Here is a 19,825-nt window from a genome sequence, read left to right as displayed (position 1 = left end):
TTCATCTAGGGTTTCTTTTGTCTTCAATATATTGTTCTACAATCTTAACTCGCAAGGAATTACAGACAAGGGTTTCTAAAGGTCCACGACGATGCCGATGACGATGTCAGATCTTCCACAGAATGTGGTAAAGGAGATTATCTCTAAGCTTCCTTTTAAATCTTTGAGAGCAGTGCCATTAACTTGTAAAACATGGAAAACTTTGTTCAAAAGCCGTAGGTTTACAAAGATGCATATTGGCAAAAAAGAAGAAGCGCTCGGGACGAAACCATATAACATGCTTTGGTTTCGGGCCTGAAAAGATGTATAAGATTCGGCCCAGAACCTCTTTGATTATTCAAAAAAAAAAAAACATAAATCTCAATGGTCAGTTCGGTGTGATGTTCTGAAATGATTACAAGTTTTTTTTTTGTATTCGGTGTGGATGGTGGAGATGTTGAGTCAACCATAGTTAAAATTTTCATGAAATATAAGTGACATAATTATATTTTGAATAACTCTATTTTAATTTAATAAATACTAGTTGTTGATCCATGTTGTACTAGGAAGTTTATAATTTATATATATATATATATGTATATATATATATTTTTTATTTTATTTTTTTGCAACAGTTTTTTTTGTTTATTTTTATTTATTTAACGGTAAATTAGGCTTAGTTGAAATCCACAAAATTTGATTTGGTTTAAATTGATTATTTGAATTTTTAGCCAGTGTAAGTTGTTAAATGCTGGATACTTGAGTTTGGGTTCATTTGGGCCGTTTTGGCCTATTATATTGCCGGTTAATCCGATCCGACCCGGCATCCGATCCGGCATCCGATTCGACCCCGTTCAGAGTGTCTACTTCTTCGTCTTCTTCTCAGTTACTACTAACAAACCCAAAACCCCAAAGAATCCACAAAAATGGAGATTCTCCGCAAATTCAAACTTCCCGGGAGATCCAAGTCCCCGATCTTTGTTTTCACAGCCACCGGACTAGCTTTCACAGCCGTCACTGGCACCGCCACCGCCGTGTCTGTTTTCCGAGACTCTCCTTCAAATAAAATCGCGACTGCTGTAGAAGGCGTCGTCCGTTCTTCTCGCGCTATCTACGCCGTTCGTAAATTTCCTTATCTCTGTTGGTTTTACCATTTTTCTCATTCCAGTTCATTTCATTGATTCTATTGTTTCTTTCTCTACTTGTAGATCAGTCTCACTGTCGCCGATTACAAGTATAGCTTGCGTAGATTACCAGCAGACTCCGATGAGTATCTTCAGAGATTGAATGAGGTTTGCAATTTCATGATTCGAAGTTTTGGTGGTCAAATTTTCACATTCATGTTAAAGTTCGTCTCATGGAATTTTAGTTAGGTCAATTTGGCTGTGCTTTGTATATATTTTTGATTAGGGAAGGTAAGTGAATAGAGTTGTGATATGATTGCTTAGCTTGTTGTGATTTGAGCATCTTATACTTTACTAGTTGTAAACTGCAAATGCAATTTTGGGTTGTTTTGTGTTTTGTAGGTTCATTCACGATCTGCTAGACGAATTCTTAAACTGTGTGAAAGTAATAAAAGTTTTTATGTGAAAGCTGGTCAGTTTGTGGCTACTTTGAAGCTGGTTCCTACAGAGTATTCTTTGGCTCTTTCGTCGTTGCAGGACCAGGTATGAATACTGTTATACTTAATTCATAATGTGTCTTTCGTAAACATTTTCTGTCTTTTGATATATATGAATTTGTAACAGTCTGAAGAAAGGACTCTAATTGTTTTTTCTATTTCTAACTTTTCTATCTTGTAAAAATCATTGAAGGCAGTTCCTTGTAATTTTCAAGAAATAAAACACGTTCTGACAAGCAACTTGGGTCAAAATCTCACAGAGATGTAAGTCTTTTAGAGTTATTCCAAAACAATCTTTGTATGTATTGATTTAGTCTGAGTAGCAAGTTTAATGTCAGATTTTGTTCCTTGACGTCTGTTTTTGCAAGAAGTTTAACAGTGCTATTGGTTAAAATGTCAGATTTTCATCTTTTAATGAGGAACCAATTGCGGCAGCATCTATTGCACAAGTACATCATGCTGTATTGAAGAATCACCAGGAAGTAGCAGTAAAGGTTAACTCCTCATAACGATAATTATTTTAATTTGCAATGATAAAATTTGAAGTATTACCATGTTTTCATCATTCAATATTCATTTGGGAGATACTTGAAAGATTCGTCTTCAAATAATTTCTTTCTCTTTTATGTGTATCTTAATTAGTGTTCGTCATTTCTGATGGTGCTTTCTAAGACATAAATGGGGCATACCTTGATAATATTAATTGTTATGAGTTTCTTTTTTGGTGTTAAAATAGGTGCAATACCCTGGATTGAAGCAGAACATGAAGTTAGATACAATGATCATGTCATTTCTTTCAAAATCAGTCGCAAAGGTGCCTGTATTTCTTGGTTCCTTATATCTATAGCTGTCCATTAAATATGAAAGGAAGTAAATAGACATGTTTATGTGGCGTCATATAGTTATAACCAACTGATCTAGGATACTGGAATTTGATAGGAGTGGGATTTTCTTATGATAAAATACTCTGGCTATAGGTTTGGAGTTTGAACTTTTATTAAGACTGACAGGAAACTGCTGGTGCAGATAATATACTCTGGCTATAGTTTCTGATGGTTCCAGAGTGCTGGAGTTGTTTATGCTGCCTTGCGAAAATCTTGCGCATTGTCAATTGACTTCATTCTTTTACTTCCTTCTAGTTTCATAGTTTTGCCTGTGATTTTAGCCTTAGCCTGTATTGTTGTAGGACATGTTAGTTGAGATCAATGATGCAGTTGCTTGAACTGTGTGCAACTCTGATTCATATATTTATTGGTTGCAAATCATATGCAGCCGCATACTGTTTCTTAGAGTTCTTTTTTTCTTTTCCACTTCGCAGATATTTCCTGAATACAGATTTGATTGGCTAGTTTATGAATTTGTAAAGTCAATATCCCAGGAACTTGGTCAGTAACCTAAAACTTTAGAACCAAGGCCTACTTTGTGCACATGTGTTTGTGTTTATTCAATAGAGTTTTGTATAGTGAATTTGATGATTTCATTTCTTCTTTAATTTTCTTGTCCACAGATTTTATACAGGAGGCAAACAATTCAGAGAGAATTGCCAAAAACTTCAAACATAACAAAATGATTACAGTTCCTAAGGTTTTTTGGGTATGACTTAAGAATTTTCAATACTCTACCATTATCGTTATTTGTCTTTGAATTTGATGTCAATTTTTATTCCCATAGTCTTAGTACATATTGAATCGGCATTTTGTTTTTTTTGTTTTTTTAATATTTTCACCCATATTAATATTCAGGAGCTCACTACCACTCAAGTTCTGACAATGCAGTTTTGCAAGGGTTTCAAGGTAACTTTTTATATCTGAATTTTTATGCAACTAATAATTAATAAAATTATTTGTGATTAATTCAACCACGATATATTTTGATTTTCCTCTTGCTATATATTTTCTAAACCAGGGACCTCTTTGAGTTTCACTTGTGGTTTACTCATGTAACTTAAAGTTATTTTTTATAGAGATCCTCATGCAGCTTCTCGTGTGTACTTTAATTCTTGTATGTTCAACCAACTCCAATTTCCTTAGGTTTCAGGTTGACGATGTAGAATCCCTCAAAAGCAATAATTTAAGTCCAGAAAAGGTTGGTAACTACTTCTTAGGCATAAGTTAAGATATACGGCTTTGGTATGTGGCCTGACAAATATACACTTAGCATTCGAGCTCCCAAATATATGTTTCTGGTTTCATTTCTGAGGCATTAAATTCTTTCTCATATTCCTATAGGTTGCTAAAGTGTTGGTTGAAGTGTTTGCTGAAATGATATTTGTGCACGGATTTATACATGGTGATCCACATCCTGGAAATATTCTAGTTTCTCCTGGAGGCCATAATGGCTTTTCTCTAGGTACTTTTATGTTCGTAATTCAATTCGGCCTCTCACTGGTTCCATATTCTCACGATAGATCGTTTAATCTTCTTCTTTAAATTTTGCGGTCGGATGAAAAGTTCTGCTAGACCATGGGAACTGCAAAACATTAGATGAAGGATTTAGGCGGGACTTTTGTCGATTGTGGGAGGCTCTGATTCTTCTAGACTCGAATAAGATACAGGAATTAGGGAAACAGTTTGGAGTTGGAAAATATGCCAAGTTCTTCCCTGTTATATTCACCGGAAGAACTAGTGAAAGGTATATGTGTGTATTTTTGCTCCACCATTGTTTTGTAGTTAAACTGAAATCGTAGACTAGACTTTGTTTATCCCAGAGATAGAGTATGAAATAAGACCGTAGAGACAACGATGCCATTTATTTTTCCGTTTACATGCAAACAAGACTTATGCTTGTCCCTGCCTCTTGTTGGTAATAGCAAATCAGGACTAGGAAAAGGAATGTCTATACAAGAGAGGCAAAAACTAAAACAGGAAGTGAAGCTTTTGAGATTGGAAGACATAACAACTTTCATGGGGTCTCTCCCACCTGATTTTCTATCCGTACTGCGAACAGAGTACAATCCTCATCTTTGGTTTTACTATTTATTAAATCTTGAAAGAGTTTATCCTTGTAAACTTAATTTCTTGGTATACTCTATCACAGCGGACTCGTGCGATCAATCACTTTGAAGTTAGGCGCCCCAAAACGGACGAGACTACTTGCTTACGCCAAATATGCAGTCTATGGACTTGACTACAAACCTCCTTCTGAATCAGGTAACTGGATTTAGAATTGCAATATGAAGTTAGATCTTGGATAATTAATTGGTGGATAACATAGATTTTTTTTGGTTTCGCATTTTCCAGATTTTGTTGAGAAGTCGATGATCTCCAGATCTGTAATGTTAATGAGTTACCTCCGGTTACGTCTTATTCTGGGTAAGGAAACTACTATCTAAAACGATGAAACTATACTCAAAACTCTTTTGTGTAAAACTTTCAAACTTTTTCTTTTTTTGTTGTTGTTTCAGAAGTAATGGAACTCTTTCAAAGAATGAAGAAGCTAAAACATACCATCTACGGTTTCTATGGGCAACTCATCAACGGTATCACAAATAGTGTAAAGCGGGTTACATGCAGCGTATGAAACATACTATGATGCAGTAACTTCATTCTTTGGCAATTGATTGTATCACAATATATCAGAACCAAGAAGTTCTCACCCTAAGTATGAATTTTTTTTTTTTTTTTTTTTCCATATATGTATAATTTTTAGAGGCATGAACCAAAAACAGAAACAAATATTATTTAGATACTGCGTTTAGATCCTGCTTCTTGATACTGTATTCAGATAATGCGTCAAGCTTACCAAAGAACAGGACCTTAATTAAGGCTTTGAATGGCGTAGCAGATTAAAAGCAGATGGTACGCAAAACGGGTGAACTGTTTTTTTTTCACCATTCACCACTATGTTATATTTAAACGAATTTTTTTAAAAATTAAATAAAAACTAAATATGATCTGCAGGCAGATCATAATTACAAAGGAAAAGTAATGATCTGCTAACACTTCATTTTTGATGCGTATCATGTCTGAACTGCCTTTTTATTTAATATTTTATTAAATAAATAATGCTGTAATAATAAACACATAAATATATATATATACGTATATATATATATTTAATATACCACTCTAAAAATTATTTGTTAAAAATTCAAATAAAACAACTTAAATTCATAAAATTAATATATACTGTTTAAATCACAAAGTTTTCATGATAAATAATTCAAAGTTTTCTTACAATTGTTAGTTTAACTATATTTTTTTGGTCCACTATTCTAAGTTTTCTTATAAATATTTCTTTAAAGATTTTTTTATTTATTTATCATAGTTTACTAATTTAATGCATCACAAATATTGTACTTATTAATTTTATTTTCATGATTATTATACACCACGTATGTTGTAACATAATGTTATTATATTATATGTTGTAAATATTAGTTTTAATTTAACCCATCTCAAAAATTCTCTTAAATTAATAACATTAAATGTTTACAAATTTACAATACAAAATTCAAAATAAAGTAATTTCTCATCATTATTAAAAAATTCAATAAAATCAATATTTTTAATCTACACCTATTTTTCTATAGTTATTGTTGACAAAAAAAAAAAATCTACACCTATTTGATTGGTTTTCACCATTTAATTTATACTTTGTAGCGGTCAAACCACTTGATCTGCACTTGTACCGCCAAATCTGCTTGATCTGCTTTTGTTCTGCTTGATCTGCTTGAACCGCTTGATCTGCACTGCTTGATACGCTTTCTCCATTCGAAGCCTAAGAATGCTTAACCATCAATAATGATGGCCTTACATACGTTATATTTTGTTGGTTAACTAGACAATTTGAGCCCGCACAGCCGTGGTCCAGTGGTAAGGGTGAATTGGGGAAAGGTTGAAAGGAACTAACCCAGGTTCGATCCAGCCTGGAAACAAAAATCATGGTTGTGTGGGAAGTCTGTCAACTGGACCTGCAGGCGGCCTGACTACCCCCTGGCATTAGCCGGAAAGCATTCCAAACTCGGAATAGACAGTGTAATGGTCCTTCGGGAAGAAGTCCACTTTAAAGCACTTCGGTGTGTTTCTACCGGAGTTGACCGGATCAGTCGATAGAGTTTATAAAAAAAAAAAAAAACTAGACAATTTGCAGTCGAGTCGGAATTCATTACGCAAAAGTTGGATAAAATACAAAAGATTTGCGCAAAACTTAGCGATTTTACGGAAAAGCCAACAAAACTTTGTGATTAAAATGACTTCTTTGAAGTTCAGGATTAAATCGTCCCAAATTTGAAAGTTCGGGATTTTTATGACATTTTTCCCTATATATATTCCAATGGAACAGCAGGACCAATAGTTATATATCAAACACACAAATTTTATTTATTATGGTAAATATATAAACTTGAAAACATAATTTGTCGGTATAAGTGGTTTAGTCAACCCTTATTTGAACTTGTCGTAATATGTACAAGTACTTGACCGATTACTTATTTGAACTTGTCGTAATATGTACAAGTACTTGACCGATTACGTAAACAATAAAAAAAGTACTAATACAATAAATAAAATTGTTATCTTCATTATGACTAGTAAAATTGAGAAACTTCATTATGAGTTTATGACTAATACGCAATTGTCAAATTTCATTATGTTTAACAATTTTATTTATTGTACTAGTCATAATGAAGTTTATTTATTGTACTAGTCATAATGAAGTTGATTTATTGTACTTTTTTATTGTTTACGTAATCGGTTAAGTACTTGTACATATTACGACAAGTTCAAATAAGGGTTGACTAAACCACTTATACCGACAAATTATGTTTTCAAGATATTTGCAAAACATCTCTTGAGCTATTTGTAGTAACTAGACAATATTGATCCAAATGTTGGTTTCTTTTTTTTTTGGGGCTAAATTGTAAATATTTCATTATTAATGAAAATGGTTTACGTTACAATCTAAGAAATTGAATTGTATACATATGGTTTTATGACAAAAAAAGAATAAAAACATTAAAGCATAAGATGGTAATTAAACCAAATTTTTGGTCCATCTACTCAACCAAGCTAAGAAGCTTTGGGAACAAAATGAAACGATGATATTTATGATTTCTTTCCCGGATGAGTTGCAGAAGGAGAAAGGCAAAAGCAAATTGTAAGACACCTTAAACTAGTGATTAGCTATGGAAACCTTTCGCAGGAGGTCTGAGACTAAGCCGTCAATGGTAAAACTCCAAAACATCGATCACAAACTCCCCATGTGTCATGTGAGATCGATTCTTCGTTTTAGTTTAGTAAATAGGTAAAACATAGTTACGACAAACAAAACAAAATCTCTTACGTTGTAATTCGTTGGTTAAATAGATAATTCGTAGTCGAGTCGTCGGAGATCATTACGCAAAAGTTGGACAAATGACAAATGATTTGCGCATATGTTTCTATGGTAGCAGCACGACCACTATATATATATGCCTACTCAGTAGATGTTCTAATCAACCTAAAGCATAAAATCATTTGGACTCACCAAATAAAATGATTTAGTAATTTTTTTTTATCTCAAGAGAATCGATCCCTAAACCCTAAATTAACATGACAACTCCTTATCAAATAAAAACCATTAGAACACTTGTAGGGATTTTAGTTTTCATGATCTAGGTGACAGTAACACTCACGTTTACTTTATATTGTTTAAGTCATAATTCCATTATAATATAGTTATTGTGAGGAAGATTTAGGAGGCGTCTCGAAGCAGCTCTAAGTATTGGCTCTTCGAGTTCTTTCTATTTTATTTTTAAAACACATGGTTCTAGTTTGTAATTTTTATTTGAATTTTTTAAGCACAACATGATAATCCGTATTAAAGTGAAAATTAGAAGATCAAATAGTTAACGTGTAACTGTTTTACTTGGTCTAGGTTTTATATTTCATTATTTGGTAATTGCGTGTAAATTAGTAGACGATGTGTTTAATTAGCTAGGTTACTACGTTACAAGTAAGACACAAACTCCTATAAATAGAGGTTTATCTTAGACATATTTCCTAAACATACAAGTACACAAACACATCCATTGAAGACAAGAGTAACCAGTTATTATAGTAGTCATGGCTAAGTTTTCAACTATCATCATCACCTTTGTATTCGCTGCCCTTGTTCTGTTTGCTGTTTTTGGTAAGTCATGATCTATCTCATTATACATGTTTTAGCTAGATTTCATATGTTTCCTTTATAATTTGATGATTAACCATGAATGCAGAAGCACCAACGATGATGGTGGAGGCACAAAAGTGGTGCGAGAAGCCAAGTGGAACATGGTCAGGAGTATGTGGAAGTAACGATGCATGCAAGAGTCAGTGCATTAGACTTGAAGGCGCACAACATGGGTCTTGCAACTATGTCTTCCCAGCTCACATGTGTTACTGTTACTACCCATGCTAATCCATCAAAATCTCTCTTTGCTGCTATACGTATTAATTGTGTGTGTGTGTGTGTGTGTGTGTGTGTGTGTGTTTTCGTTCAATAAGTCTTGTTTCATTCCACCCAAGTTATGATCACATGACTTGTACAAGACAATATATGTTTGTTTTCATTTTGTTATAGTAACGTATAGTTCATATATATATGTACCATAATAAATAAAATGTGTGTGTTTGATATATATAATACTATTGGTCTCGTTGGAACATATGCCCAAATCTTTTGTATTTTATCCAACTTTTGCGTAATAACTCTAACTCGACTACGAATTATCTTTACTTACCCAACAAAATATAACGTTTAAGTTTTTGTTTTTGTTTTTTTTTTTTCTTTTGGTAACAATGTGAAAATTTATACCATTTTTGAAAAGTTTGACAGAATTACAGAGAAAACACTAAACGGAAAAACCAAAAACTACATAAACCACCAAAGATACAACACAACACAAACATAAAACAGGGAGAAAAACAAGTGAAACACTATAAGCAGAGATCCACAAAGAAACACCGATTCGGAACAAAGCTCGAAAATTTGTGAGCAGAAATTTTTGTTTTGTTTTGTTTTGTTTTTTAGTTTTAGTTTTTGTTTTTGTTTATTGTCATAACTATGTTAATTACCACTTGCAGTTCGATTTTGTATGGATTGTAACTAGTAAAACGCTTACGTGGATTTTAAACTAAAACCCCTAAATCGATTATAACGACGATAAAAGAAAAAATTGAAGGATGTGATAACTTAACCAAACATAAAAATTCGAGATCTGAATAAAAATGGAAAAATGTCGCAATATTTTGGAAATGTTATAAGAAAGAGAGGAAACAAGTCGTTCTCAACATTCCTCTCAACCAAAGTTATATAGTTTTATTCCACCCGATCCCAAACCAACACTCACCAACCATATAAGAGACTTGAGGAGCTAAAACGTTCGAATTTTACCAAATTTCTTCGGTTTCTTCAGTTTCTTAGGCGCCGAGTCTTGTTTTGAGCTCAGCAGCGACTGCATCGATGAACTCCTCAGTGTTTAAGTATGTGTCCCTCGAGAGCCTGAGAAAAAAAAACAATAAATGTAAGCAATCTTTGATTAGAACATGGAACGGAAGGTCGACAAAGAATCGTTGAATTAATTACTTCGAGCCGTGAATGATGAGTGCAAGATCTTTGGTCATTTTTCCTGACTCTACTGTCCCGACACAAGCGGCTTCGAGCTTCTCGGTAAACTCCAAGAGTTTTGCATTGTCATCTAACTTAGCCCTGTTTCAAAGACATTGGCTTATATATATAATCATATACTTTTTAATCAAACAATATTAGGAGTTTTGTTTTAGTTTTTTGTTACCTGTGTGCAAGTCCACGAGTCCAAGCAAAGATGGAGGCAATGCTGTTTGTGCTGGTCTCACCACCTTTCTGGTGAACTCTGTAGTGACGGGTGACCGTTCCGTGAGCTGCTTCAGCTTCAATTGTCTTCCCATCAGGGCAGACCTAATCAAAATATACATCCAAAAGCAGAAACTTAGAAACATGAAATAGCATAAAGAGACTGTGTGACATTATAGCAGAGAAGTTGTGATAATTACCAGAACGGATGTCATCAATCCAAGTGATCCGAACCCTGAAACACATTATAAGAAACAATTAGGTACATGAACAATGTGAGTCCAACGAACAAACAGAATAATATGTAAGACAGACATAAGTACTTTCTGGGCATATTCATTTATGATTTACACAAACCTTGTGCCAAGAAATCACTTTGGACATCACCATCATAGTTTTTGCATGCCCATACATAGCCTCCCTCGCTCTTAAGAGCGTAGGCCACCATGTCATCAATGAGACGGTGTTCATACCTAATCAATTTGATCATTCTCAGTAAAGCGTAACGCAAGGCACTATGATATTTATAGGAAGAGATAACTAAGAGTCAACTCACCATATTCCAGCAGCCTCATACTTTGACTTCCAGCTGGCTTCATAGACTTCTTGGAAGATGTCTTTGAATCTTTATAGTAAAACAAATATGTAACCAACATTAAATATTGACAGTGAAAGTCTCAACAACCATAAGTGAAAGAACTATATGATCAAATAATGAAGAGTAACTGTCACATACCTGCCATCGTATTTCTTAAGAATGGTGTTCTTTGTGCTAAGATAAAGCGGCCATTTTTTCTCATAAGCAGTGTTCATTGATGCATCAGCAAAAGCACGGATGGACTGTATTACAAGAGAAATACATAACTCGTCTTGGATGACAATCTTTAAAAGAGTAAGTAATTTGGACTCTAGTTGAAAGAAAGGGTAAGTTAAAACTATACCTCATCAGTGTTGTACATAGCCATAGAAACACCACCTTCACCGGTAAATGTAAAGACTTCGGTTTCAGTTTTACCGTCTTTTCCCTCTGAAAAATCAACGACATTACAGAATTTATTAGTACTAGATAAATTGGAAAGTTGAAATAGAAAGAGATTGCAAAATTATGCAATGCCAGTCCCAAATAAAAATGACTAATGAAAGGTCGTAAGTTTACCAAAGGTCATAGTCAGTTTTCCTGGTCCCTTGATTACAGCATCAGTGGCACGATACTGATCACCAAAAGCATGTCTTCCAATGCAAATGGGCTTTGTCCAGCCTGGAGAAAACAAGACATATTCTCAGAACTCTTTGTCAATAAAACCTCTAATGCAACTAGTTTGTTGTCAATAATTACCTGGGACAAGCTTGGGAACATTTTTGCATATAATTGGTTCTCTAAATACAGTTCCTGTAAGAGACAAACACACTGTAAGAAAACAGAGAATGATATTGGATGAGCTTTAAACATACAATTTCGCAATTTCTTACCATTCAGAATATTCCTGATGGTCCCATTTGGACTTCTCCACATCTGCTTCAAGCCAAATTCAGTGACACGGCCTTCATCTGCAGTGGAAAAGACCAATACTTAGTAAAATGAAAACACTTGTGAAAAAGTATTCAACTTGCAAACAGCTATCAAGACATACCTGGAGTAATGGTGGCACACTTGATTGCCACATTGTACCTAAAACAAAACAAAATTACAAACGGCGAAAATTAACAAAATGCTACGTACACAGTACAACAGAGATGCAATATCATTCTAGTAAGGATTGAAGCTCGAACACACATACTTCTTAGTGGCTTCAGCACTTTCAATAGTAACTTTGTCATCTGTGGCATCACGGTGAGGAAGACCAAGGTCGAAGTACTTGATATCCAACTCAACAAAAGGAGTAATAAGCTGAAAAACATTCAAGCAAACGAAACTCAATATATGCAAAACATGAACCGCACACATTAAAATACGCATCAAAATATGTTATTCTTATACCTTATCCTTGATAGACTTCCAGATAACCCTGGTCATTTCATCACCTACATCAACACAAACCAACGAAGCATAACTATGAGTTATAAAAACACCAAAAACTTCATATATTGAAACGATTTCGCCATTTCGAAGCTGTAAATCAAATACTTCTTCAACATATGACCAAATCCACACTGAAAACAATCCTATATGCTTAATCAATCAATCTGACTAACAGAGCTCAAGGTTTTACCGATCTACAAAGTAATACACACTTCAGAACAAGATCATCAAATCAAAACTCGAGTAAATCACAAACTCAAAACCAAATCGAGCAACGAGCTTTACACATGCGTATGGTTCCAAGTAATCAGATCAGAACGAGGCAACGAAACTTCGATATAAACTAAGCAAGCGACCAAAGGTAACACAATACGTTTCATTTCGCATCAAATCAAACGAAAAGATCTGAGTATAGAGAGCGAGAGAGGGAGAGAGAGATCGGGAGAAGGAGATCTCACCATCCATCTCGACGATGGGGTTTGTCACCTTGATCTTCTCAAACGCCATAGTTTCTTTTTTGCTTTCGGTTTCCGATTTGATCGATCAGATTGGATTTTTTTTCCGATCGTCGGAGAGTAGTAGATCAAGCCGGAGAAGGAGAGAGCTGGTGGAGAGTGATGGAGTAGGTGAAAAAAAGCTTTGGGTCTTGGGAGGTTGTATTTATGCTATTTAAAAGTTCGATGACATTATTATTTTGACCCCTTAATTAATATTTGTTACATTTTGGTCCCTGTCTTTTATTTTTTTCCGTTATAGACATATAGTCACATAGCCGCCACTTATTCTAGAAGGAGATCAAGTGACAAACAAAATTCAACGATATTTAATTTAAGTTTCAAACCTCATTGATTACAAAAACTTAACTTGGAAATGTAATTATTATTAAACTCTACCTATTTGGTTAGTATAATTTCTCTTCAAAATTCAGCATATTATTATGGCTTCAAAATCAGAATATCGGATTTCTGACATTATATAATCTATTGGTAGTTTAAAAAAAAAACACGAATCGACACTATAATTTTGAAAACTACAATAATCGGTTAGGTTTATATACAAGTGTATAGAGTTACTAGATTGGGACTTAACACCGTTGAACTAGATGTCGAAGAATTACGCCTTTTTGAGAGATTTATAACGGATTGGGAGCGTAGACGGAAATAGGTTTTCCTATTTTTTTTTTTTCGATAATTTCACCGTGTCACAAAGCAAAAGATTTTGTATCCGCGAGATTAATGTTTTGGACTCTCTACTTTGATAATTAACAGGGTTCTATTTTTTCCGGTAAATTTTTTGATTTTTCTGCGGAATCGTTGCAAAGTCTAAACCCGACCCAATTAAAAGATTTTTAATAGAAGAATTTCGTATTTACTACTATGATTATGACAATTGATTAGTTGGGATCATAACGCAGAGAAGTGGTCACTTCACATGCACTTTGAGGGTGGGGAACTCGTATTTTTTTTTTTTTGTCATCGGTGGGGAACTCGTATAGGTCCACAAGATAAATATTTATTGTACTAATATCCTAATTCTGTAAAAGATGCTGACCACCTAACCAGATCCACTTTGTTTGATTTTTTATTTATTTTGTCACATCCTTCTCTTATAGGAAATATCGTTTTTTGGGTATTACTATTATGACAACCATATCCATTTTTGTATTTTTCTTTATCCTCAGAATATATTAAAGGAAATATCAAAATAATGTTAATAATTTTCTTTTACCAAACTAAACTAATGTTATATAGTTAGAGTGTGAATGGTTACTACAGTCAAAATGGACAAATCTGTTAACTATTTATTCTACTTTATTTTTAGGACGGATAACAATTCGTTGCACACCAATATTATTTGTAAGTAAAAACGATTTGTGAATGGTCCGTAGCATTTTTCTTTTATTTGTATTGCCTATGCATCAAAACGAACATAATTTATGAGTGGTAGATATAAAGCGATCTAGCTTGCAGAGGAATTTTTCCACCTTAACCACTTCAATCATTAAGACCCTTATATAGTTAGTGAAACAAACAATAATTTTGAAATATACTATACTTTGCTAATGGTTAATAAATGTGAACACTTGTTAAAACTTGAATATTATATATTAGTAGTAATTGATATACAATCATTTATTATACTAAAGAGAATGAGAGAATAGAGAAATTAAACTATTTTCCTTCAAATATTTCTTCAATGAAAACAAAATAGATTATTAGAAAATTAAGAAAATAATATTTGAATATAGATGATTCCAAATTTTTGAATTTGAAAATATTGTTTTTAACATCATTAGTACAAAATTTTAGACACAAAACATCAAACAGCTACTATCTATGTAGTTATATATTGCATTCATAATCACAATAGTACAATTTGTACAATCTAATAATTATTTTCTTATTTACAAAAACAAAAGAAAAAAAAAACAATCGTAATAATTCTTTTATAAAGAATGAAATAAATATCACTCTCAGTGTGTAGGACACATTGTATATAATTTTGTCTTTTTAATATTTATGTAAATAGATGATCTTAACAAAAGAAGAAAAAAATTGAATACATATAGGAGTTTTGGAGTGTCCTTGTCGTCCTTACGGATCAGATGGCTTGTTTTTTTTTATGGTTAACAAAGAAAAGACTCTTCAAGAGATGAACAGTCAAATCTATAAAACCTTAGCATTCTCAAAACTTTATCCAAACCAATTTCGATGTGGACGTTTCAAACTCCACATATCATAGTTTGCCTTGATGATCTAGTGTTTTTATTAGTGGTGCACGAGTAGTTTAACTAGGAGATGAGATTGTACGTACGTATATGATGCATCTACTAGGACCGGACGTTCGGATATTCGATTCAGTTCTGGATAGATTTTTGATTTTAGATATTTCCGGTAGAAAACTTTATGATGTATTGGGATATTTTAGAATTACAGTTCTGGATAGTTATTATTTGATTTGGAATATCTGAAATATTGATTTTTTTTTTTTTAACGTAAGTGTGATGCCTAAATATTGATTAAAATCACTTAAGTGTGATGCCGAGATTTTACAAGTTCAAGTTACACCTAGATTAAAGCAAAAGAGCTAACAATCATATTCTTATATTCTTTCATAGCCAGTTAATTCTCACACTATTTTAGGTACAAGTGGCTACTTTGCATCAGAGTTGAATCATGGGAAAAATTCTTAAAAATACATAACATATGAGTATATTGGAAAATAAGTATTTTGTCATTCATTAAATTTGTTGCTTGATATATAAGTTACAAATACCTCATCAAATTTGAGCCTTTTTAACTATCATTTAAATATGTGCACACCATTAAAAAAAAAAATAGAAAAATAAAAGTGTATTTTCTTTACCATTGCTTCAACTTCTTGATGCAAAGCGAAATAAAGTAGGTTTCTCATTAGTATCGAATATACATTAGTTTTTTTTGTCATAATCATTAAAACTATAATGCATTGTAAATATGAGATCCACGAACATTGATTTATCAGTTATGTTATTATACAGTATGTCACATATTTACACACTCCATATATGTTTACGGGTTTGTTAAGGTTTTTAATTTATTTTTTTTATATTTTATTGGTAGTTTTATTGTGTTTTGTTGTATTAAGTGTCCATGTGAATCTTCTTTCATTTTAAAGTCCTATATTGTCATTTGAAGTCCTATAATGAAAAGAAAATTCTGGAATGACAAAGAAGTACATAGCATTTTACATGAATACAAGTATACAACATATTTGAAAATTGATGAAAAGGTTCTCAGTCACTTGACTGACCATTGGTGTTGACATCCTTTCAATAGAGGTCAAAACACTCTTAAAATGGTATACAATCTTAGTTGCAAGTATAGGTATAAATCTGAAAATACTAAACAGTGCTTTATTTTACCATTTTTTTACTTATACCCATATCTTCCAACACATCTTTGTTTTTGTATTAGTCACACCAACATAAAAGAACTATAGTCATTGACCCTTATTTTCTAGAACATTTTTGGTGCACTGACCAATTGATTGATCTGAAATAGATTCACATACCTCAAAAGTAATCTGATTTACTAAAGTAACCAATAAAAAAAACAAAATATTCTTAAAGGAGAAATTAAAGTCAACGACGTCGTTTTATAGTATATTTCAAGCGGTTTAAACTCTATGCAACTCTCCTCGCAAAAATATTCTTTACCACTTTCTCCATTAGTTGCTCGATTTCAAGCGGTTCAATTACATTATAAAAAACAATGGACTGTCACATATTTTCGTATGCAGCTATTGCACTGAAGATAATCCTCCTCCTAAACAGATTTGGTATTTGTAAGAGACTGCACAATAGGACGTTACGGCACCCCCAATATTAATGTATGTTTCGAGGAAAGTGATATTACTCCTTTGTTCTTATATAGAGAATCTTTTAGGTTTTTTTTTCAAAAATAGATAATTTTCTACCAAATCTATGCAAAATTAAATAATGTTTTATGGTATATATCAATTTATATTATGTAAACTGTTTTTGCATTGGTTGAATTGTGTTAAATTAGATATTAAATGATGTTTTTTTTTTAGAAATAAACAAAACTTAAATAATTTCTTAATTTGTGTATATTTGTTCAAAAAACCATCTATTTTAGAACGGAGGCAGTATTATTTTGATTTACAAAAAAAAAAAAACATTTATGGGCATAGCATGCTGCCACGCCATATGTATACTAAGCTTAATGTCCAAAAATAAAAATGGTGCTAAAGCTATTTCATCACTCATCATATTCTTATACATAGACTTATCTGTTTTACTCTAAATATTAATTTGAGCCCAAACAAGTGGCCTACTCCGTATTGGTCAGCAAATAACGATGTTAAATTTAAGAAGAGAAGCCTTCTACATTATTAGTAAATATCTGTTTCCATCCAAGAACATTTGGGATATGGGTCCATAAAAGTCCACTTACAAAAAATATTATGTTGCATTTTTATGCAATCCCCTCTTTTCAGTTGCTGATGTATAAAAAAAACTTAAATCCCAAGATACATGTACATCACGATTTTCAAAATTGGTTTTGGTTTAGTTGGTAGATACATTTCAAAATCTTCGGAAAAAAAATTCTGGTTCGTTCTTGCAGAAACATATATATGAATTCTATTGTCTATCGATCGAACTTACTCGCTAGTATTTTTTTTTTTGAATTTAATGTTAAATTATATTTAAAGAAAAAATAAACGTTTTTAGTGCAACAACTTTTGAAAATTTTGCTGAAAAATATTTAAACTAACAACATCGACTTAAATAAGGAGATTAACTAAATACGAGATTGGAGCCACCGATTAACTCGCTAGTAGTTTCAGGATACTCCTCAGATTTTTTTTTTCTTACGGTATTATTGGTTTCCTTTGTAAGTTCGAGGTATGGCCGTGCTCTCCTTCGGCCCTGGATGCCGTTAAATTCCCATCCCAAGTTCGAACTACGTTCTTTTCTGTCTTGATTTTTAAAGTAACCTAAACGGCATGTGGACCGTATAGGTTATAACTTGTAAGGTATACGTTTGGATATGCCAAGACTTGTGGTTGAGAAAATTATACATAAAGTTTTAGACATTAGAAGTTCTAATTTAGAACTATTTATCTTCACACCCTCGGGTAATACAGATAAGTAACAAGGAACATGGCCTTGTGACTTGAGTATATGTTTCGTAATCGAAAGGAAACATTGTACGTATAAACTATGTTTCGTTAATTCTTAGGCAAAACAATGCATGAGAGTTGTGACAATGTGACATGAGAATCCACTCATATAAACATAATTATTGCAAAAGAGCTAATAAGAATCTTATTCTTTTTTATGTTCATACGAAAAAAAAAAAATTAAAAACCATTTTTTTCACTATTGCTTCAAATTCTTGATGCAAAGCTTCATTGTCAATGAGTCACCACGCAATAAACTCTGAGGGATCAACATGAAGTTCTCTTCAGGTCTTTGAGAGCTCAGTTTAAGAATTCTCTTCACCTCCGATGATTCGTAACTCATAGTGTTCCCATCCACAGTATACGTAAGATGATACGAGAACTCTCCTACTTCTCCACTAGGTGGTGCAATGCAGCTCACAGTTACATACACACCACACGGCTCCCTAAAACATTGCACCACAAACAAAAGGTTCTTCTCATAGTCAATCCTAACTAATATTTTATCGCTAATATTGATCTGAACATTAGAGATGATGTCACAATGGAACAACATGTATTTGTTCCCATGGTTAGCAATAAAGTGACTGCACATGTTATGGTATAAGCCAGTGTAATTGCAATCTTCTAGAGGGCATATGCAAAGATAAAAGCCACATTCCTTCTTATGTGTTGATAGTTTCCCATATGAGACATTCTTGGTGCAACCTAACTTGGCGTTTGGGCATGGGACAAAGATGGATTCAAGAACAGTCTCCATTGCTCTACAGCGACTATGGCCAATATGAAAACGACATGAAGGACACTTGTAACTCAGTTTGGGACAGCAAGAAGCACAAGCTAAATGTCCATTATCACACTGAAATAAGAAAACCTTATAAATCATATGACCCCAAGAAAAGTATTATATGAATCAATGTAAGCTTTTGAGACATACCTGGAAGATAGGAGTAGTGAACGGTTCGAAACAAATAGGGCAATCAAGAAAATCAGGATCCAGGGTTGCTGAGAGAGTTTTATCCTTTGTTCGTTGCCTCTTTTGCGAGGAACAGTCCATAATGATATGCTGAAATTGAATTGGATAAGTTTCAGTTGTTTGGATTTGCTATGACACTCGAAAAGCCACGAGATCACTTTCAAAAACGTTCTTTTTTAGGTTTAGGTTTCTTGAGATAGAAGAAACACCACAAGAACACCTCTCTCTTTTCTCTACCTCTCTGATGAAGACAGTTTCTTTTAGCCTCCTTTAACCTCACGAGCAGCAAATAAGTATCATATATATATGGAGATTTCTAAATTAAAGAATCAATTTTCTTTAGTTATCTGATAAGGATTGCAAGTAATTTCCACGATTCTTGTTTTTTTTCTCCCAAGATATTTATATCTATATTAACAATCTTATTATACTAAGTATGTTTTTTAATATTAGTCATTAACGAGATCATGACACGTGCCAAGTTATTGATCTAAGATTTTGACACGTGTTAAAATTAATTGTTAAAATAAAATTATTTTAATCTTTTTATATTAAGTATAATAAGATTTACATAAAAGAAATTTTTCTTCCAACAACAAAAAGATATACTGTATATATTTTCCTAACACAATAAGGAATTTGAAACTTTATTACTATAAATATGTACAATAAGGAATTTGAAACTTTATTACTATAAATATGTATTTAAGACTAACTATGTAGTCAGACAAAAAATTTTGAATGATGATCA

The 19,825-nt window shown here is 32.8% G+C and overlaps 4 protein-coding genes across 5 annotated transcripts; 2 read left to right on the top strand and 2 right to left on the bottom strand.

Moving 5' to 3' along the window:
* The first annotated feature begins 895 nt into the window (after positions 1–895).
* Positions 896–5,358, top strand: LOC17896545 (uncharacterized aarF domain-containing protein kinase 1). Of its 2 annotated transcripts, none has more exons than XM_023787758.1 (16): positions 896–1,097; positions 1,188–1,271; positions 1,506–1,646; positions 1,794–1,864; positions 2,001–2,094; positions 2,337–2,414; positions 2,919–2,985; positions 3,108–3,193; positions 3,343–3,393; positions 3,638–3,685; positions 3,829–3,949; positions 4,051–4,231; positions 4,410–4,547; positions 4,637–4,749; positions 4,840–4,911; positions 5,007–5,358. In XM_023787758.1, the coding sequence occupies exons 1-16, from the start codon at positions 906–908 to the stop codon at positions 5,117–5,119; spliced, it is 1,650 nt and encodes a 549-aa protein (XP_023643526.1). In that variant the 5' UTR covers positions 896–905; the 3' UTR covers positions 5,120–5,358. The 2 variants fall into 2 exon arrangements, with proteins under 2 accessions (XP_023643526.1, XP_006302098.1); XM_006302036.2 differs by having other exon boundaries at positions 5,004–5,358.
* A 3,232-nt stretch (positions 5,359–8,590) lies between these two features.
* Positions 8,591–9,152, top strand: LOC17896167 (defensin-like protein 1). The gene is made up of 2 exons (XM_006301514.2): positions 8,591–8,710; positions 8,796–9,152. The coding sequence occupies exons 1-2, from the start codon at positions 8,644–8,646 to the stop codon at positions 8,975–8,977; spliced, it is 249 nt and encodes an 82-aa protein (XP_006301576.1). The 5' UTR covers positions 8,591–8,643; the 3' UTR covers positions 8,978–9,152.
* Positions 9,153–9,744: 592 nt separating this feature from the next.
* Positions 9,745–13,044, bottom strand: LOC17895964 (cytosolic isocitrate dehydrogenase [NADP]). Its single transcript, XM_006302265.2, has 15 exons — positions 12,869–13,044; positions 12,369–12,412; positions 12,169–12,278; positions 12,022–12,059; positions 11,861–11,938; positions 11,727–11,780; positions 11,547–11,648; positions 11,332–11,417; positions 11,127–11,230; positions 10,947–11,015; positions 10,748–10,863; positions 10,591–10,625; positions 10,353–10,495; positions 10,145–10,267; positions 9,745–10,060 (listed from the first exon to the last, which is right to left on the bottom strand). Exons 1-15 carry the CDS (start codon positions 12,915–12,917, stop codon positions 9,979–9,981), a joined length of 1,233 nt encoding a protein of 410 aa, XP_006302327.1. The 5' UTR covers positions 12,918–13,044; the 3' UTR covers positions 9,745–9,978.
* A 5,253-nt stretch (positions 13,045–18,297) lies between these two features.
* On the bottom strand, positions 18,298–19,155 carry LOC17894547 (E3 ubiquitin-protein ligase SINA-like 7). The gene is made up of 2 exons (XM_006301496.1): positions 19,036–19,155; positions 18,298–18,957 (listed from the first exon to the last, which is right to left on the bottom strand). The coding sequence occupies exons 1-2, from the start codon at positions 19,153–19,155 to the stop codon at positions 18,298–18,300; spliced, it is 780 nt and encodes a 259-aa protein (XP_006301558.1).
* Positions 19,156–19,825: the final 670 nt, after the last annotated feature.

This window comes from Capsella rubella, unplaced genomic scaffold (genome assembly GCF_000375325.1).
Source record: "Capsella rubella cultivar Monte Gargano unplaced genomic scaffold, Caprub1_0 scaffold_2, whole genome shotgun sequence".
Lineage (NCBI taxonomy): Eukaryota > Viridiplantae > Streptophyta > Magnoliopsida > Brassicales > Brassicaceae > Capsella > Capsella rubella.
The sequence above is the reverse complement of the archived record's forward strand: the minus strand, read 5'-3'. Positions and strand labels throughout refer to the sequence as shown.